This window comes from Salmo trutta, chromosome 11 (assembly GCF_901001165.1).
Source record: "Salmo trutta chromosome 11, fSalTru1.1, whole genome shotgun sequence".
NCBI lineage: Eukaryota > Metazoa > Chordata > Actinopteri > Salmoniformes > Salmonidae > Salmo > Salmo trutta.
This window is the reverse complement of record NC_042967.1, coordinates 7,690,170-7,712,439: the sequence shown is the minus strand read 5'-3', so window position 1 is coordinate 7,712,439 and position 22,270 is coordinate 7,690,170. Positions and strand designations below refer to the sequence as shown.

The 22,270-nt window shown below is 40.9% G+C and overlaps 2 protein-coding genes across 2 annotated transcripts in view; both read right to left on the bottom strand.

The window, feature by feature from the left end:
* Nucleotides 1-22,270, bottom strand: part of LOC115201881 (zinc finger protein GLI4-like) — a 225,254-nt gene that overhangs the window by 58,158 nt on the left and 144,826 nt on the right. The gene's annotated exons all lie outside the window — the stretch shown is intronic.
* On the bottom strand, nt 10,826-13,638 carry LOC115201856 (zinc finger protein 19). Its single transcript, XM_029765726.1, has 3 exons — nt 13,132-13,638; nt 12,600-12,730; nt 10,826-12,391 (listed from the first exon to the last, which is right to left on the bottom strand). Exons 1-3 carry the CDS (start codon nt 13,406-13,408, stop codon nt 11,198-11,200), a joined length of 1,602 nt encoding a protein of 533 aa, XP_029621586.1. The 5' UTR covers nt 13,409-13,638; the 3' UTR covers nt 10,826-11,197.

Here is a 22,270-nt window from a genome sequence, read left to right as displayed (position 1 = left end):
GCCTCTGTTTATCTACAGTGCCTTCAGAAAGTATTCACACCCCTTTACAGCCTGAATTTTGTGTCACTGGACTACACACATTGCCCTATAATGTCAAAGTGGAATTATGTTTTTAGAAATGTTTACAAATTAATATAAAATAAAATCCTGAAATGCCTTGAGTCAATACAGTGGCAAGAAAAAGTATGTGAACCCTTTGGAATTACCTGGATTTCTGCATAAATTGGTTATCAAATTTGATCTGATCTTCATCTAAGTCACAACATCAAACAAATATAGTGTGCGTAAACTAATAACACACATATTATTGTATTTTTCTTGTCTATATTGAATACACCATTTAAACATTCACAGTGTAGGTTGGAAAAAGTATGTCAATAGGCTAATGACTTCTCCAAAAGCTAATTTAAGTCAGGAGTCAGCTAACCTGGAGTCCAATCAGTGAGACGAGATTGGAGATGTTGGTTAGAGCTGCCTTGCCCTATAAAATAATCTATACACCCAGTCACTACAAAGATACAGGTGTTCTTCCTAACTCAGTTGCCGGAGAAGAAGGAAACTGCTCAGGATGTTTCAGGATAAAAAAATAAATTTTGTAGCTAATCACAGGCAAAATCCTAGAGGAAAACCTGGTTCAGTCTGCTTTTCACCAGACACTGGGAGATGACTTCACCTTTCAGCAGGACAATAACCTAAAACACAAGGCCAAATATACACTGGAGTTGCTTATCAAAGAAGATAGTGAATGTTCAGTGTGCAATAATTGTGTTTAACATACTTTTTGAATGACTACCTCATCTCTGTACCCCACACATACAATTATATGTAAGGTCCCTCAGTTGAGCTGTAAATTTCAAACAAACACTGATTTAACCACAAAGACCACGGAGGTTTTACAATACCTCGCAAAGATGGGCACCTATTTGTAGATGGGTAAAAAAAGTGTAAAAAGCAGACATTGAATATCCCTTTGGACATGGTGAAGTTATTAATTAAACTTTGGATGGTGTATCAATACACCCAGTCACTACAAAGACACAGGCATCCTTCCTAACTCAGTTGCCGGAGAGGAAGGAAACTGCTCCATGAGGCCAATGGTGGCCAATTTCACCATGAGGCCAATAGTGACATTAAAACAATTACAAAGTTTAATGGCTGTGATAGGAGAAAACTGAGGATGGATCAACAACATTGTAGTTTCTCCACAATACTAACCTAAATGCCAGAGTGAAAAGAATGAAGCCTGTACAGAATAAATATATTCCAAAACATGCAGCCTGTTTGCAATAAGGCATTAAAGTAAAACAGCAAAACATGTGGCAAAGAAATGTACTTTATATACTGAATACTAAGTGTTATGTTTGAGGCAAATCCAACACAACACATCACTGAGTACCAGTCTTCATATTTTAAAACATGGTGGTGGCTGCATCATGTTATGGGTATGCTGGTCATCGGCAAGGGACTTTTTGGGGGGATAAAAAGAAACGGAATAAAGCTAAGCACAGGAAAATCCTAGAGGAAAACCTGGTTCAGTCTGCATTCCAACACACTGGGAGACAAATTCAGCTTTCAGCAGGACAAAAACCTAAAACACAGGGCCAATACACACTGGAGTTGCTTACCAAGATGACATTGAATGTTCCTGGGTGGCCTAGTTAGAGTTTTGACTTAAATCAGCTTGAAAATATATAGCAAGACTTCATAATGGCTGTCTAGCTATGATCAACAACCAACTTGAATAATTTTTTTAAACAATGTGCAAATATTGTACAATTTAGGTGTGCAAAACTCTTAAAGACTTATCCAGAAAGACTAACAGCTGTAATCGCTGCCAAAGGTGATTCTAACATGCATTGCCTTGTGGGTGTGAATATTTATGTAAATTATATATTTCTGTATTTCATTTTCAATAAATTTGCTAACATTTCTAAAAACACTTTGCATTAAGTCAAGAGATATTAATATTTTATGAAGGCACTGTATACCCATTCTTTAAATAATCAATAAAAGCTTTCTTGCATTTTCAATATTATCCCCAGGAGAATTCAGAGCCATTATCTCCAGGAAAATTCAGAGGCAGATCATATGGTTGAATTCAAATATACTGATAAATACAAAAATTGGGAATGTGTTTCTGGAAAATATCTTTTTATTTTATTTTACACTGTGCACAATTGTATGGGAAAATATTTACTATCAGGTACTGGCAGCAATTCCAACAGAATGGAAGAAAAAGTTAAGGGAAAGAAAAGAGAAACTATTTGTAGATCTCATATTAAATCTCACAGATGGTTAACTAGAGATACCATCAATAAAGACAAGTACCATTTTCATTTGGGAAAACAACAAATTAGATGCCTTCCCACACAATTTCAACTCTTATTGGGGGAAGCATTTATAGAACATTAGACTCCACAATTTGAATGTTTCAGTTGAAGATATTGTAAATATTTTTGGCTACTAATAAGATGACCAAGTCAAGTCAGCACAGAGTCAATTTTGAATATATTTTCAACAAAATGGTCATACACTCACATAACATGAAATACAGTACAGTACTTTTATTGCACAAAACGATACGTGACAAGTAGAAAAACTTTTCTCACTATGGTAACACTACATTTTCTGTAAATCTAGAACCCTCGCTTTGATAAAATTCATTTGAGAAAACTTTGGAAAAGGTTCAACATTACCTTTCACATATTTTCAATACTTTATACCACTGAAGAGTTTTTACAGACACCTTCACACCAAGCATCACCATATCATCTACTCTGCCTCATCATACTCATTCTTTCCTCAGTTCACTTCATCCAGTTCACTACTACATCCAAAACCAACAGAATTAACTACAAACTAACACTAGTACTACATTACATGTCACTACACACTATACATGGGCCGTGTGCATTTTCTGCTGGTGTATCCTTAGGTAGCTCCTCTCTGAGAACCTCTTCCCACAATGCGTACAGGCAAACGGCCTCTCTCCCGTGTGGACTTTCAGGTGCATCTTCAGCTGGTGCTGGTGGGAGAACCTCTTCTCACACTGGGGGCAGCTGTAGGGTTTCTCACCTGTGTGGACCCTCTGGTGTCTCTTTAGGTGACCAGCCTGGGCGAAGCGCATTTGACAATGGGCACAGCTGTAGGGTTTCTCCCCCGTGTGCATCCTCTGATGGATCTCCACCTGTTTGGGGAAACTGAAGGCTTTCCCACAGAACAAACACGGGAAGCGCTTCTCTTTGCCACCGGATCTGCACGCAGAGTTACTACTACTGTCATTTGTCAATGGGCTTGTGTAGCCATTTGGTGTTGAGGCACTGGCATTGTCTGAAGTCTGGTTTAACATTAGGAGAGTGTGAGGAGGATGAAGGCCAGGGAGTGTCTGTGTTGTTGCAGGGTCCATGGTCCAGTTTATAGATCCTATAGAAGGCAGGCTGAAGGAAGCACCTGTTAGGGGGTTAACCTGAGGCGCCCCCAATGTCTCTGAATCACAACTATAGGAGCAGGACGGAGCATCGCTAGACCAGTCTGTGTCTGTTGTTCTCTCCCCTCGCATATGGACACGACCCTGTCCCCGCATACCAAATCTACGCCTTGCCCTGGTCTCAGCCAGTCTGTTGTCATGGAGACTAAGTTTGGTTGTTTTGTGTTCGACTGTCTGTTTCTGGTTGTGGTTAACAGTGTTGTTCCCCAGCCCAGAGTTGAGGACGCTGTCCCATCCACTGACCTCCACTATGTCGCCTCTGGTCCTGGCCTTCTCAGTGATGTTGTCCCCTGGGCCCTTGGTTGCACCCGTCTGGTTCTGGGAATCCAAGATGGCCACCCAGTCTCCCCTGTTAGCCTCCAGCCAACCACCTGCAAGAGGAGGTTAGAATATAGACTTATTTAGAGGTTTTTTTTTGTCAGTTACCAGGTCAAGTTCATACATTTATGCAAATATATGTTGTATTGATTTAATTTTATGAATGAAAAAAAAATAATAGCCAGGTGCATCACTATTCCAATGGAAGATATATTACTATATGTATGCTGTATGTACACTGAGTATACAAAACATGCTCTTTCCTTGACATAGAGGAGACAGGAAAAAGGAAGGATTTTTAAGCCTTGAGACAATTGAGACATGGTTTGTGTATGTATGTGTGCCATTTAGATGGTGAATGGGCAAGACAAAAGATTTAAGTGCCTTTGAACGGGGTATGGTAGTAGGTGCCAGGCATAGGGCTGTTGAGGTGACTGTATTACCGTTTAGTCATAGTAATTAGGCTTCTCCAAGCTCTGATGCTGCTGCTGGTCATTAGTGGCCTACCAAACTTGCTAACTGCCTGGTACTCAGCACTCTATTGTCCTTCTAATCACTCTGACAATGCAAATATATTCGAAAATCTAATCAAACACTTAATAAGAGCCCATGAGCTCATGTTGTGCAACATTTCAATAGGCTATGCAATTGCGTGATGGCCTCTTAAAAAGAGGAGGAACCCATCAGCTTTCTATAGGCTAGGCCACGATATTTATTTCTCAACTTTCCTAATATTAAGCACATTGCTTATATTTACAACAGGAGTATGGCCTACCTGGCTGGCATGAAAATAAATCACGGGAAAAAACGTCCTCCATTTGCTACTTAGATGACATGTATTTTTTCCCGCTGACCCTGTTTCGAAACAGGTGCATGATAATGGTCTATTCTAAATCAATGCAAATTTCACACATATATTATTTAGTATATGTAAAAACAAGATTAAATCAGGAATAGTCTGATGGGTGACAATATTAGCCTGTCACTTGTGAATGATATATTATCACTTGTGAATGATGCCCAGCATAAGAACAACTTTTTTTGGCGACTTTTTCTAAATCATAGTCGCACACCTCATGTGGCCTAGCCCATGGGCCTATATGTTTTAATAAGGTTTGTATTACAACTAAAGTGGCCAAATAACTTCTTAAAATTAAGCACATTAATCCGCTTTATAAGGGGTGTACAGCTTAACTGGCATATATAAGCAGCGTGTGAGTTTCAAGTTTGGGTTAGATAATTTTCACCATAAAAATGCAGCTTTATAATAACAGTATTACATGCATAATTGCATTTGCGGTCACTTATGATAACGGTGTTTTCCGCTAATGGAACATTTGCGCTTATAGCCTACTACCATGTGCGCATTGCTGCGCTTATAATGTGAAAAAATAGCCTAACATTTTAAGCTAAACGTTCTGATTTGTTGCGTCAGCCACATTGCGTGAAAAAGTTTTTTTTGATGCTAGTGGTTTTATTAATTTGTGATCTATCGCATCCCACAACTGTCCCAGACTATGTTTGGAATATTTATTTCTCGCACAGAATAGGTCGACTTTTGTACTATGGGGGATAGTAGATTGACAAAGGCTAGTGCTTTTGCTGTTCGTTAGGCCTACTCATCTTGTTGGCTGACGAAAAGTCAATGTGGACAGTTCTTCAAATATGTTCAATATGCACCTCGGATTTGGATAAGGACACGCGCAGTTGCGTCCCCGATGTGTCTATCTTCACTTGTAGCCTGTGAGAAAGACCCTATCACGTGAAGGAGCACGCAGCACTCAGGGAGAAGGGCACAATGGCCACTGGCCACAAAAGGCATGGATTTTTTTAGGGTGCATTACGGCCACGCAAAGGGGTTACCGCAGTAAAATTCTAGGCATTATCAAGTGCTTGTCAAATTGTGAATGAGTGACTGATGTAGTGTGTACAGCCAGCGCAAAAAACTAAGCAGAGCTCATGCCTTTCAAGCTTTTTTCAAATAATCATTAGAGTCGCATCATAAAGCCTTACAATGTATTAAACATCTAAATATATAGCCCAACGTTTGTAGAACAAATAAAGTTACATTAATAACTATAAATTAAGCATATAGGAGAACCTATTTCTTTGTTAACCGCTCAACACAGAATAGCCGCATGTGCACACTCCCTCAAAAATATCCTTTCTATTTTATTCAGCTATGTTCAATTGTATTCTTCATAATATAAAATAATGCCATGGAATTCTAAGCAAATCTTGTCTGCTAAATGAACTAGTGTAGGCCACAGCCATTTAGCATAGCCAGATCAGGACTTAACATAAGGACAACTCAGAGTAAGCTATTCTGTTCTTCTGAAATAGACTACATTTTCTTCATATCATGTTTCTTTAGACCTGTCTAAAATAAATAATGGATTTATAGTGAAGGTGTAGGCTATATTAAATGGATTTATTATACTTTTTAAAATTCAGATGTTCTAAAGGTCAACATCAGTGACTTGTAGGCAATGTGTGGTAGCCAGGAGATGCTAAATATGTTTATGTTAATTAACGGTCAACTACCGTGAGACAGACAGTTATTTGCTTGGCAATCACCAGCTGACAAAATTTCGCGACCACCACAGCCTTAGCCAGGCACACCGGTTTGTGTCAAGAACTGCAACGCTGCTAGGTTTTTCACGCTCAACAGTTTCCCGTGTATATCAAGAATGGTCCACCACACAAAGGACATCCAACCAACTTGACACAACTGTGAGAAGCATTGGAGTCAACATGGGCCAGCATCCCTGTGGAATGCTTTCGATACCTTGTAGAGTCCATGCCCCGACGAATTGAGGCTGTTCTTTGTGGGGAGGGTGCAACTCAATATTAGGAAGGTGTTCTTAATGTTTGGTACACTCAGTGTATTTCTCCCTTACCTTGCTCCCCCATATTTTCTCCACTCAGCAGATCAATGCTCTCTAGTCCGTCTTCTAAGGTCTCCTCTTTGACTAGCAGCAGATCAGGCTTCCCATCCTCCATGTCTACTGACTGTCAGAGATACAGAGTGAGAGGATGTTGGATCAAGAAATCTGATATGGAGCATCTTCTGATTGGGCAATGAGGGACTGCTATTAATACTATGCAAACGTGTTAGTTGATATGATTACTTGATAGTCTTTAATGGTTTGATAATTTAAAGGCATGGTACCACAATTAAGACACAATTAATTAATCAAGACCTGGGCCCGTATCCACAAAGAGTCTGAGTAAGAGTGCTGATCTAGGATCTTTCCATATAATCTTATTCATTATGATCTAAAAGGCTAAACTGATCCTAGATCAGCACTCCTACTCTGAGAGGCTTTGTGGATACAGGCCCTGACCTAATACCATTCAGACAGTAGTTCACAGTGGGCTCACCTCAGTGAGACTGTGTGTGGTCCTGTGCTGCTCAGCTGGTTCCTCTGTGGGTTCAGGAGGAGGTGTAGTCTGGTTGTCCTCCATGACCATGGTCCCCTTAGGGTTCCCCAGACCCTCCTCACACCCCTCCTCCTTCACCAGCAGCACCTCTGGACCCTCCTCCTAGAAGAGAGGCGATACAGACATACACTCCCTCAGGTACATACACACACAAGATAATAAACACACTCAACATGGAGGGGCCAAACTTGCAAACATAAGCAAGCATTTAAAGTTAAACAGGTTATCACGCACAAAATGCACATAAGCCAATTCAAATGTTTGTTTTACTTGCAAGTGACAGAAAGCTAAATTGTAACTGGTCCCATCAGATAACACAGATAACACACATTAGCCCTTTGCTAACCTCACCAGGTGGCAGTGATTACATCTTGGCACAACTTCTGCAGCCAATTAAAGTCGTAGATGTAGTTGGACGTGTTCATGGAAGCATCCTTAACGCACGTCAGTCCAAAAGCACGTTCTGATCAGCAAAGCAACAAGGCTATCGTGTGTATTTCATTGACTGGTCAAATTGCTCTCTGTCTAAAGTGCCTAGTCCATGTAATTGTCGCAGATTGTGGCAAGGGTTCGAATCTCACGAGTCCCCCCACCCCCGCACACAAACAAACTGCTATTGCCAAATAATCATATTGCATAGGCTATATTACATGGATGTGTACAACTAAACGTAGGCCGACGTTTTATATGCATTTTTATAATCTGCTTTGTCATGCGTATTATTTCACTCGAGGAAGATGATCCAAAGTGTACAGTAGAAATAGTTTGCACTCTCGTTCTCGTCCTACTGGTGGCAGTGTTGCAGCTTGAATCAACAGTCTTAATGGGACATTTCAAAATGTTTTTTATTTTATTTAACCAGGCAAGTTAGTTAAGAACAAATTCTTATTTACAATGACAGCATAGGAACAGTGGGTTAGCTGCCTTGCTCAGGGGCAGAACTACAGATTTGTACCTTGTCAGCTCGGGGATTCGATCTAGCAACCTTTCGGTTACTGGCCCAACACGCTAACCACGAGGCTACCTGCCGCCCGCTTCTACTTCATATTCATCTCCAGCACCACCCCAACATCAACAAATGTGAAAATGCCGCTTTTCTATGTTTTGTAGTAAAAAAAGATAGAGGAAGATAAGTGTTTCCATTGACATCATCAACCAATTAGTTAACAATTAGTAGGCAATGCCTATTTATAATTTGTTAATAATCACGCGATGCACACCGATGATGTCATTGGAAACACTAATCTTCCTCTATCTTTTTTACTACAAAACACAGAAATGCGGCATTTTCACATTATGTTGATGTTGGGGTGGTGAATATGAAGTTGAACATTTTTTAAATGTCCCTTTAATGTAGGAAGAGTATATTTTTATGTAGGCTACACTTACAGTACCAGTCAAAAGTTTGGACACACCTACTCATTCCAGGGTTTTTCTCTATTTTTACTATTTTCTACATTGTAGAATAATAGTGAAGACATCAAAACTATGAAATAACACATATGGAATCATGTAGTATCCAAACAAGTGTTAAACAAATCAAAATATATTTGATATTCTTCATAGCCACCCTTTGCCTTGATGACAGCTTTGCACATTCTTGGCATTCTCTCAACTGAAAATGTTAGAAATGTCACTTTAATGTAGGAAGATACTTGGCTGTCATCAGTATATTTTATGTAGGCTACACTACAATGTTTTATAGTTTATGCATTATTATAATATTCCACTTCATCACATGTGCTTTGAATCAAGTATCAAGGACTGACATTGAACAGTTTATTCCTCAACAAAAAAGCTTGATGTGAGGTTACAAGTCAACTTCTTTAGCAGCCACCTAGAAGTGATGAGGATGGCAATAGCCTTCATGACTGCTATTTGACAAATCCATAATGCTCTTGATTTTTTTTTACGATAAACTTTCTTGTAAGGACCTCATTTGACTTTTTTCATAAAAGCACATGGATTTGTGTGAAACAGATAAACCAAAAATGTGGATTTTGTCATAATATGGAAAACGTGAAAATGTTGTCTAACGTTAACAAGTCTAAGATGTCTAGCAAGTCTAATAAGCAGTAGATCTGTTCTATGTGCGCTATTTCTATGCTTCAGTTCTTAAGTTTAGTTTTTGGGTGTCTTACTTTCGGTTTTGTACACCAGCTTCAAACAGCTGAAAATACAATGTTTTTTGGTTATGAAAAATATATTTCACAGTGGTTTAGATGGTACAATGACTCTCTACACTATACTTGCTTGTTTTGTCACATAAACTGAAATTAGGTAAACTATTAGAATTTTAGCAACCAGGAAATGGCAGAGCGATTTCTGCATAATTAAGAAATGCCATTGGATGGTGGGTAGAAAAATCTAAGACCTTTGATAGGCTGAAGCAGAAGTTGTGCCAGGATGTAATCGGTGCCACCTGGTGAGGTCAGCATACTGTAGGGCAAACTTCTACCATGTTATCTGATGGGACCAGTAACAATTTTGCATTCGGTCACATGGAAGTAAATCAACTACTTTAATTGGTGCCGAAACATTACTGGGAATTTATATATATATAAATTACTGCGAGTTGATATATATATATATATATTTTTTTTTTTTTACCTTGATTTAACTAGGCAAGTCAGTTAAGAACAAATTCTTATTTTCAATGACAGCCTAGGAACAGTGGGTTAACTGCCTTGTTCAGGAGCAGAACGACAGATTTTACCTTGTCAGCTCAGGGATTCGAACTTGCAACCTTTCAGTTACTAGTCCAACGCTCTAACCACTAGGCTACCTGCCGAGTGTGCGACTATTTATTTTTAAACCCATCATGGTGGACATAAATATGTCAGCTATGATAAGTCAAAAGTAATCAGCAGACAAATGTGACTAAACTATGACGTGTACAGTAGGTGTTTGTTAGTGTGTGGGTATGTGTAGGTATATTTAGCAAGCGTATATTGGTTATAAACTGCTGTCGGGTGTATGCAGAATAGGGTGAGATCAGATGTGATGTACACTGAGTATACCAAACATTAGGAACACCTTCCTAATATTTAGTTACACCCCCCCTCCCTCTTTGTGCCATCAGAACAACTTCAATTCGTCGGGGCATGGACTCTACAAGGTGTTGAAAGCGTTCCACAGGGATGCTGGCCCATGTTGACTCCAATGCTTCCCAGAGTTGTGTCAACGCAATTGGATGTCCTTTGGGTGATGGACCATTCTTGATACACACAGGAAACTATTGAGCGTGAAAAACCCAGCACCGTTGCAGTTCTTGACACAAACCGGTGCACCTGGCACCTACTACCATACCCTGTTCAAAGTCACTTAAATCTTGTCTTGCCCCTTCACCCTCAATGGCACACAAACACAATCCATGTCTGAATTGTCTCAAGGCGTAAAAGTCCTTTACCTTGTCTCCTCCGCTTCATCTACACTGATTGAAGTGGATTTAACAAGTGACATCAATAAGGGATCATAGCTTTCACCTGGTCAGTCTATGTCATGGAAAGAGCAGGTGTTATTCATGTTTTGTATACTCAGTGTATATTAAAGGGAGTCTCAATGAAAGTCAGAATAAAAAGTCCCATTTTGTGTTTATTAAACATAAACAAGGGTTAAATACACCATATGAAAACCACACATACACGTCTAAACTAAAACTGCATTCAATTTCTTACTAAAAAAGTGTCTTGTATTGTTGAATGGAAGTAATGAAATAGACATTTGTAAACATTACAGTACAAACACTATGTAAAAGACTTTTCAGGCTTATATATGCCTTACATATCACATGTCTGGATGCAATAATCTACCCAGGAATATTCAACACTGAAATCTGTGACTCTCGTTATTCCAAATGCATCTGTGGATCTTTTCAGCTGACATTTTTTTTATGCAGGGTTTGATATAAACATCAGAAGCTATCGACTGGAATCGTTACTTTCTATGTTATAGAGTGGAATGTTTTTTCTGCTGGTGTAGCCTAAGGTAGCTTCTCTCTGAGAACCTCTTCCCGCAGTGTATACAGGCAAATGGTCTTTCTCCTGTGTGGACCTTCAAGTGCATCTTCAGTTGACCAGCCTGTGCGAAGCGCATGTGACACTGTGAACAGCTGTAAGATTTCTCCCCTGTGTGGATCCTCTGGTGCCTCTTCAGGGTGTCCTGGCGAGAGAACCTCTTCTCACACTGGGTACAGCTGAATGGTTTCTCTCCTGTGTGTACCCTCTGGTGCCTCTCCACCTTCTGGGAGCTGCTGAAGCCTTTGTTACAGAACATGCAGAGGAACCGTTTCTCTTTATTATTACCTGATGTTGCTCCCCCTCCCTGAGTCTGGGCTCTAACCCTGTCGTTTGAGTTCAATACCTGATCGAAAAGGACACAGCCGTGTGAATCGGAAGGTGCCATCAACGTGGACACTGGGTCGCGATCCTTGAACACGTGTAAAGGAGAGTGGGTGGCGACATTTGTATTTGTCTCCAAGCTTTCCCTGTAATCTAAGAAATCTCTGCCCTGTGAGTGTCCATCTCCAAGGTGACTATCTGCATTCCACGTGGGAGGAATGTCGCCCTCCACTTTTACAGTCCCCTCATCTGCCAATATAACCACCTCTTTCTTATCTAGGCACCCTTCAGAGTATACACTACTACTGCGCCGGTTCCAGTCCTCTCTAGACTGATCAGTCTGTGTGTCTAAACCCAAGGATATGTTGCCAGGGTCCATCTCTGTAGCGTAAGAACAAGATGGTTCATCACCACCAGTGTCTAACACGTCACCATCACCATCCCCACGGGAATTAACCGTCCTCTGGCTCTGGTGAAATACAGGTAAATACTCAGACGCAGGAGCAAGAGGACTGCCCAGTCTACCCAGCCCCAGTCTCTCTGGGTCTGATCTGTTGTCAGATCCTGTGTGTAAGAGCCTGTGTGTTAAAGTCTTGGTGTCTGTCTCTGACTTGAGGACGGCGTTCGGTGTTCCACTGACCTCCGTGATGCTGCGTCGGGTCCTGGGCTGCGCTGGGGTGGTGGGGTCCTCCGTGGCTACAGAGGGCGCTCCAGACTGAATGTCTCTGATGTTCCGTGGGTCCTCCTCTCCTTCAGACCTCTCCAGTTTGACCCCAGGACCTGCAGCCTCTGCATCTGTAGACTGACATGAGAAAATAACAATGTCGTAAGGAAGTCTCACATGCTCTATGGCAGATAACTTATTTTCTTTCTTTCCTTTATTTAACTGAGGAAATGAGGACTTTACATGTAAGCAAGTGAATAGCTGAGAGGAGATTTTCTGAAATAAATGGGACACATTTGATTTACAAAGTAACTCATTGTTTTTAAAGCAACACTATTACACTGACCTCTATCATGATAATGTGCTGGGTTGAGGTTCCACTCCCCTCATCAACAGTGATTGGTTGGTCATCTGTCCATGTATTGTGTTCCGCTGGCTTCACAAAGCTTCTGTTGCCTCCAGTGAGATGTCCTTCACCTGAGAGAGTGATTGGGGGAAATGAGGTCGTTAGGTTAGCGACTGTCAATGCTATATTGTACACTTTGACACGGTCTACAATTGGTAAGGATGTAAGGTAACACTTCTCATAACTTCTTGAAAAACTATTTATTGAATATGGATTATGTTCCATTTTCTATGCATCTAATTGTTTCACTTAGTAAATAATCTTAAATGCAGTAAATCAAGAATCTGGTTAGAATATGATAGTGTCTCTCACAAGATAGCTAAGCAATCTGGGGATTTATTGCATACGATCCAAAAACTGACCAAGACCCAATTCTGGGTAATATCTGAACACATGTGCAGAGGGGAACAGTTCGACAGGCACTGAACTATGTATGAACGGCAACAGGTAGCACAGCCTCTGCAAAATGTACCTCTTGCCATTCCTCTGTATCGGTCGAGGATCTTGACACTACTGGGACGACTGGTGAGGACGCGCTCTCGTATTGTCCTCTCTGCGCGCTCCCGTGCCACCTTCAGTTCCAGTAGTTTCCTCCGCAATGCCCTGTTTTCTTTCTGGCTTTGATTTATTTCCAAACGAAACACTGCATAGTCGTCGTCTACCAGTTTACAGATCTCTGCCACGGCTGCATTCGCTAGCACCTCCATGATGGAGGCTATTTGAGTGTGAAAAACCATACAGTTAGCCATTTTTGCTAACGTTAGCAGCTAGCTAGCTAGCGTTTCCTAGATAACAGCTATCAACCAAGTCCTGTCTCCAACGTGAAATAAACACGGCATGGGGTATGATGCTATACAGTTAAAGTAGTCATATTTTGAGTTCCAGTGTGTCAATACACGTCTAAATAAAAACGATAACGTGGAAATTAATTTGTAATAACTGTTCACTTCCGTTTACTTCTTCGTGTGAGTTTCCGGCAGACTAGACGTTGTTTTGCGTATTTCCGCCTTTCACAGGGGTTCCACTAGTTACCACAGCCACAAAGTCAAAATTGTCTATATCGTAAAAGTTCATGTAAATAAAAACATATTTTTTGGTCTTAATTTAAGGTTAGGTTTAAAATCAGATTCTAAGAAGACAATTTGTAGAAATAGGCGAGGTTTTGACTTTGTTACTGTGGTAAATAGTGACGACCATTTTACACGTCGGAAGAGTCCTGGGTAACTGCATACATGGAGTGTGTCTATAAGTGTGCGTGTCAACATAAAGTATGTATGGGGTAAGGTGACTAGGCATCAGGATAAATGATAAACAGAGTAGAAGGAGCATTATTTTATTGAACTTCTACTTTAACAGGGAAGAAATATTGTGCTTTGTATAATATAATATACACATTATACACACACACAATTATTATATATATATATATATCACACCTTAAAATACAAAACCACAGGCATGGGAAGCACAAATAAAACATCATAAATCACCCTAAAAAACAGTTACATTCCTCCACAAAATCCCCAATCAATACTTCAAATGGCCCGAATGGCACCAGAACATCAGATTAAATGTGTTTTGAATTTTGTTCCAGCAATACGGTGCATTAAAACTAAAAGCAGATTTACCTAGCTCTGAGGAGACCCTAGTAACCTCAAGAGTTAACCAATCCTGTGAATGGGTTAGGCAACTCAGGTGCCTATAATTCAACAACAAAGTTAGATAAAACTGACATTTATGTGGGGCCTTGTAAACAAAAAGGGAGTAATGTAGAAATCTACAGGTCTTTAGCTAAGAACAGCAAACTTTTGATACAGGATGCATTGATGAGTATCAAAACTGTAACCTGTAACAAAATGAAGGGCGCTATGGTAGATTACATCCAAGGGTATAAGAGTCGTAACAGCTGCCCTTTGATAAATAATATCACATTAATCAAGAACAGATTCAAAGGTTGACTGAATAACCTGCTTCCTACTGCTTAGAGAAAGGCACGATTTGTTTCTGAACTTTTTCCAGATTTTGTTACATTACAGCCTTATTCTAAAATTGTTTTCCCCCCTTCATAAATCTACACAATACCCCATAATGCAAAGCAAAAACAGGTTATTCAGAGCCTTTACTCAGTACTTTGTTGAAGCACCATCGGCAGTGATTATAGACTCGAGTCTTCTTAGGTATGACGCTACAAGCTTGGCACGTTTGGGGAGTTTCTCCCATTCTTCTCTGCAGATCCTCTCAAGCTCTATCAGGTTTCATGGGGAGCATTGCTGCCCAGCTAATTTCAGGTCTCTCCAGAGATGTTCAATCAGGTTCAAGTCTGGGCTCTGGCTGGGCCACTCAAGGATAGTCAGGGACTTGTCCCAAAGCCACTCCTGCGTTGTCTTGGCTGTGTGCTTCGGGTCATTGTCCTGTTGGAAGGTGAACCTTCGCCCTAGTCTGAGGTTCTGAGCGCTTTGGAGCAGGGTTTGATCAAGGATCTCTCTGTACTTTGCTCCGTTCATCTTTCCCTCAATCATCCTGACTAGTCTCCCAGTCCAGGCCCCTGAAAAAGATCCCCACAGCATGATGCTGCCACCACCATGCTTCACCGTAAGGATGGTGGCAGGTTTCCTCCAGACGTGACTCTTGGTATTCAGGCTAAAGAGTTCAATCTTGGTTTCATCAGAGCAGAGAATCTTGTTTATCATGGTCTGAGAGTCCTTTAGGTGCCATTTGGCAAACTCCAAGCGTGCCTTTTACTGAGGTGTGGCTTCCATCTGGCCACTCTACCATAAAGGCCTGATTGGTGGAGTGCTGCAGAGATGGTTGTCCTTCTGGAAGGTTCTCCCATCTCCACAGAGGAACTCTGGTGCTCTGTTAGCGTGACCATTGGGTTCTTGGTCACCTCCCTGACCAAGGCCCTTCGCCGCCGATTGCTCAGTTTGGCCAGGTGGCCAGCTCTAGGAAAAGTCTTGGTGGTTATTTTGTAAATGACATCGCCAAAGTCAAGGATCGGCAGAATACGAGGGTATGAGGGTATGTTTGGCAGCATGAGTTGAAGGAGGCTTTGTTGTGAAATAGGAAGCCGATTCTAGATTTAATTTTGGATTGGAGATGCTTGATATGAATCTGGAAGGAGAGTTTACAATCTAGCCAGACACCTAGGTATTTGTAGTTGTCCACATATTCTAAGTCAGAACCGTCCAGAGTAGTGATGCTAGGCGGGCAGGCAGGTGCGGGCAGCGATCGGTTGAAGAGCATGCATTTAGATTTACTAGCGTTTAAGAGCAGTTGGAGGCCACGAAAGGAGTGTTGTATGGCATTGAAGATCGTCTGGAGGTTTGTTAACACAGTGTCCAAAGAAGGGCCAGAAGTATACAGAATGGTGTCGTCTGCGTAGAGGTGGATCAGAGAATCACCAGCAGCAAGAGCGACATCATTGATGTATACAGAGAAAAGAGTCGCCCCGAGAATTGAACCCTGTGGCACCCCCATAGAGACTGCCAGAGGTCCGGACAGTCCCTCTGATTTGAAACACTGAACTCTATCTGAGAAGTAGTTGGTGAACCAGGCGAGGCAGTCATTTGAGAAACCAAGGCTGTTAAGTCTGCCGATAAGAATAAGGTGATTGACAGAGTCAAAAGCCTTGGCCAGGTTGATGAAGACGGCTGCACAGTATTGTCATTTATCGATGGCGGTTATGATATTGTTTAGGACCTTGGGCGTGGCTGAGGTGCACCCATGACCAGCTCGGAAACCAGATTGCATAGTGGAGAAGGTATGGTGGGATTCGAAATAGTCGGTGATCTGTTTGTTAACTTGGCTTTTGAAGACTTTAGAAAGGCAGGGTAGGATAGATATAGGTCTGTAACAGTTTGGGTCTAGAGTGTCTCCCCCTTTGAAGAGGGGGATGACCACGGCAGCTTTCCAATCTTTAGGGATCTCAGACGATACGAAAGATAGGCTAGTAATAGAGGTTGCAACAATTGCAGAGGATAATTTTAGAAAGAGAGGGTCCAGATTTTGCAGCTCTTTCAGAACATTAGCTATCTGGATTTGGGTGAAGGAGAAATGGGGGAGGCTTGGGCAAGTTGCTGTGGGGGTGCAGAGCTGTTGACCGGGGTGGGGTGGCCAGGTGGAAAGCATGGCCAGCCATAGAAAAATGCTTATTGAAATTCTAAATGTATCAGTGGTGACAGTGTTTCCTAGCCTCAGTGCAGTGGGCAGCTGGGAGGAGGTGCTCTTATTCTCCATGGACTTTACAGTGTCCCAGAACTTTTTGGAGTTTGTGCTACAGGATGCAAATTTCTGTTTGAAAAAGCTAGCCTTTGCTTTCCTAACTGCCTGTGTATATTGGTTCCTAACTTCCCTGAAAAGTTGCATATCGCGGGGGCTATTCGATGCTAATGCAGTAGGCCACAGGATGTTTTTGTGCTGGTCAAGGGCAGTCAAGTCTGGAGTGAACCAAGGGCTATATCTGTTCTTAGTTCAACATTTTTTGAATGGCATGCTTATTTAAGATGGTGAGGAAAGCACTTTTAAAGAATAACCAGGCATCCTCTACTGACGGAATGAGGTCAATATCCTTCCAGGATACCCGGGCCAGGTTGATTGGAAAGGTCTGGTCACTGAAGTGTTTTAGGGAGCGTTTGACAGTGATGAGGGGTGGTCGTTTGACCGCGGACCCATTACGGACGCAGGCAATGAGGCAGTGATAGCTGAGATCCTGGTTGAAGACAGCATAGATGTATTTAGAGGGCAGGTTGGTCAGGATGATCTATGAGGGTGCCCATGTTTACGGATTTATGGCTGTACCTGGTAGGTTCCTTGATAATTTGTGTGAGATTGAGGGCATCTATCTTAGATTGTAGGATGGCCGGGATGTTAAGCATATCCCAGTTTAGGTCACCTAACAGCTAGACAAGGAAGCTTGAAATGAGGTGATAATTATTAAGATCACTATTATCCCGACGTTTATGGAGTGGCAGCACAAGAACTGATTTCTGTACTATTTGAATATTTCCTGATAACAGTGTTAAATAAAACATGTGGGTTATTGAGCCAACAATGATGGGCGCTGCACACTTATGCAGACCAGGATCCAATTGGTCAGCCCCTGTGGATTTATTGTTGTCTATTGCTTCCAAAGCATCCAGGACTTACTGTAAATAGCCTAAAAGAAAAGCGTTGACTGTAATTTTTCTGATCATTCAGCAAGTATCGCCTATCAGCATCCAGTCCAATATCATTGTCAATAGGCTTCAAAGTTATTTTCAAGAGATAGCCCACTAAAATAAAATGGTGATTAAATGCATCAATGATGGACATTTTTTTCCATAATGAGGCCAGTGTCTGAATTATTTTGTTCTGGCAGAGAGGAGGAAGTAGAATCTTTCAGGGATTTGACAGTTTTCCAGAATTTAGCCAGGTTCCCATTACAATCCAAAAGAGCGTTTACATAATAATCAGATTTAGCCTTTTTGTGTGTGCGTGTGTGTGTAGAGTCAGCCCATACGTAAAATAATATATTCAAATATATTTAAATTAAATAAAAATAAAAATATATGTAAAATATATGTAAATATATTTGGGAAATGTATTTATCAAATATATACATAAAGAAAATAAATCTACATATACAGTTCATTCAGAAAGTATTCACACCCCTTTTTCCACATTTTGTTGTTACAAAAAGGGATAAAAATTGATTTAATTGTAATTTTTTGTCAACGATCTACACAAAATACTTTAATGTCAAGGTGGAAGAAAAATGAGTAACACTTAGTTTAAGGGGTCCTTATTACAGTGTAGTTACATATTACAGTGTAATTACATATGTAACTCCACTGTAACAAGTATTGTAATTAATTGTAATATTTTATAGTTACACTGTAATAACAACATTTAACTGGTGGTAATTGCAGTCTGTAATTACAGGGGTGTAACAATGAATGCTTGTTACCATGGTTGTTACAAATGTTAAAGTTTCTGATGGCATCCTAATGCACCATACACCAGGCTGCAAAAACCAAGTGTTATCCAATTGAAAACCGACCACCTCATTGCCACAACTCTGATGCCCAGGCCCAATGGCAAAAACAGGTTCACAAATGGTTAACATGAAAAAATATTTATGGTGCTTTTGACAGTGGGTCCATTATTTTAACCATCAATTAACCATTTTTAGACACATTAATAAATAGTGATGGTTAAAATTGTGAGAGTCATATGTGCTTGTAAAATTCTAAGCCTATTAAGCTTGGTTGAATAATTGTTTATAAATGCACTTAAAATGGTCATAAGACAAACTCTTATTCCATCATGCAACCTTGCAAGGTTTTCACTGTTGAAGAATATTCTCACTTTTGGATGGGATGCATTGCTGCAATTATTTAAACCCAGGAATAAGGCATCATATCAAGATCTGCCCATCTGCACAACACGCTTGAAATAACGCCAACATCAAACTTGCCAACGTGTTGACACTGACATCATGTAACAATGTGCAAAGAATGGGGTCGAAAAGAAGGTAAGTGTGCAAAATCCAGACCTGAAAAATTGCTGCGAAAGAAACAAAAGTGTGGTAGATCAAAAATGTCAACACAGGAGATAGAAAGTAAGTTTTCTATGCAATTTGTTTAGTTTTTTTGGATACATGAATTCAGCTGGACGATTTAGCATAGGTAGTTAGCTGGAATTTGCTCGCCAGCTAGCCTAGTGCTGTTAGCTAGCTAACTGTAGCTAACTAGATAGAAAACGTTTCCTGGAGTTTTTGTTGGGCCTACCAACTACATCTAGACATTCTGTTCAATCTCTTGAGTTTTTGGGGATTAGCTAGCACGTTAGCTAGCTAGTTTTCTAACCTTGACTAAAGCTGGCAAATATGCTATGATCGCTGCTAGCTAACGTTACCTGGGCTCGATAGTCTCCCTGAACCTTTATCTCTGTAACGTCCGTCGTTAAAGGTAGACCAAGGCGCAGCGTGTTGAGTGCTCATATTTGTATTTATTATACTGACACACTATAAACAAAACAAGAAAACGACAGCCAGCAGTTCTGTCAGGTTAACATGAACTAAACAGAAAATAACCCCCCGCAAAACACAATGAGAAAACCCCTACATAAATATGGTCTCTAATCAGAGGCAATGAGAGTCAGCTGCCTCCAATTAGAGACCAACCCCAAACAATGCAACATAGAAACAGAAAAATTAGATATTTAAACATAGAAATAGAATAACATAGATCAACCCAAAACCCCCAAAACACACAAAACAAACACCCCCTGCCACGCCCTGACCAAACTATCATAACAAAATGACCCCTTACTGGTCAGGACGTGACAATCTCACAGTATCTGTTACCCAAGAGTATTATGTGAGTAGGCCTATATATTTGTTTAATCTAATAATTAATTATTAATCTAACAATAAAAATCCTTCTTATTTTGTGAGAAATGTAATGTCTTTTTACATATTGCAAAAAGGTTTACTAAAGTAGAAGCTCATCTTTTGTTTGTAGGTATTTTCACTTGATAATGAGTAATAAGTAATTAATTAATAAGGCACTAAAGTAATACTGCAAGAAATGTGGCAAAAAAAAAAACTTTTTGGCCTGAATACAAAACATAATGTTTGGGGCAAATCCAACATAACACATCACAGATTACCACTCTTCATATTTTCAAGCATGGTAGTGGCTGCATCATGTTATGGGTATACTTGTCATTGGCAAGGACTAGGGAGTTTTTTTTAGGATAAAAAGAAAGGTAATAGAGCTAGGCACAGGCAAAATCCTAGAGGAAAACATGGTTTGGTCTGCTTTCCAACAGACATTGGGAATTCACCTTTCAGCAGGACAACTACCTAAATCACAAGGCCACATATACACTGGAGTTGCTTACCAAGATGACATTGAATGTTCCTGAGTGGCCTAGTTACAGTTTTAACTTAAATCGGCTTGAAAATCTATGGCAAGACTTAAAAATGATCAATGACAACAAACTTGAGCTTGAATAATAAAAAAAAGAATTATGGACAAATATTGTACAATCCAGGTGTGCAAAGCTCTTAAAGCCAAGCAAGTTCTTGTTGAGAAGCTAAATGTAATTATGTGTGTGCAATAAGTGTGACATACTAACTCTTCCACCTTTCCTGTCACAGGATGAGATTATAGTTGTGTATAGTAATGTCAATGTTGGAGAAAGCTGGCGATAACAATGTAAATAATACCACTACTTTTTTGTACTTTATACCATCGATGACTAGTCTGTTGCTGCTCTATACCTCCTATCTGATTATGTTTAGCTAACACCCTGTTACTTTCACCATAATCTGTTTACCTCTCACAAGAACACATTACAGGCTTCAAATCAAATCAAACCAAATTGTATTTGTCACAGGCGCCAAATACAACAGGTGTAGACCTTACCGTGAAATGCTTACTTACAAGCCCTTAATCAACAATGCAGTTCAAGAAATTCAGTTAAGAAAATATTTACTAAATAAACTAAAGTGAAAATAAATAAATAAAATCAAAAGGTAACACAAAAAATTGTGTGTGGGGGGGGGGTCAATGTAAATAGTCTGGGTGGATTAATTGTCCAGCAGAATTATGGCTTGTGGGTAGAAGCTGTTAATGAGCCTTTTGGCCCTAGACTTGACGCTCAGGTACTGCTTGCCGTGCGGTAGCAGAGAGAACAGTCTATGACTTGGGTGACTGGAGTCTTTGATCATTTTTTGGGCCTTCCTCTGACACCACTTAGAATATAGGTCCTGGATGTCAGGAAGCTTGGCCCCAGTGATGTACTGGGCCGTACTCACTACCCTCTGTAGTGCCTTACGGTCAGATGCCGAGCAGTTGCCAGACCAGGCGGTGATGCAACCGGTCAGGATGCTCTCAATGGTGCAGCTGTATAACTTTTTGAAGATCTGGGGACCCATGCCAAATCTTTTCAGTTTCCTGAGGGGGCAAAGGTGTTGTCGTGCCCTCTTCACAACTGTCTTGGTGTGTTTGGACCATGATAGTTCGTTGGTGATGTGGACATCAAGGAACTTGAAACCCTCGACCCACTCTACTACAGCCCCGTCGATGTTAATGGGGGCCTGTTCGGCCTTCCTTTTCCTATAGTCCACGATCAGCTCCTTTGTCTTGCTCACATTGAGGGAGAGGTTGTTCTCCTGGCACCACACTTCCAGGCCTCTGACCTCCTCCCTATAGGCTGTCTCATCGTTGTCGGTAATCAGGCCTACCAGTGTTGTGTCATCAGCAAACTTAGTGATGGTGTTGGAGTCGTGCTTGGCTACGCAGTTGTGGGTGAACAGGGAGTACAGGAGGGGACTAAGCACGCACCCCCAAGGGACCCCATTGTTGAGGATTAGCATGACAGATGTGTTGTTGCCTATCCTTACCACCTAGGGGCGGCCTGTCAGGAAGTCCAAGATCCAGTTGCAGAGGGAGGTGTTTAGTCCCAGGGTCCTTAGCTTAGTGATGAGCTTCGTGGGCACTATGGTGTTGAACGCTGAGCTGTAGTCAATGAACAGCATTCTCATATATGTATTCCTTTTGTCCAGGTGGGAAAGGGTAGTGTGGAGTGCGATTGAGGCATCTGTGGATCTGTTGGGGCGGTAT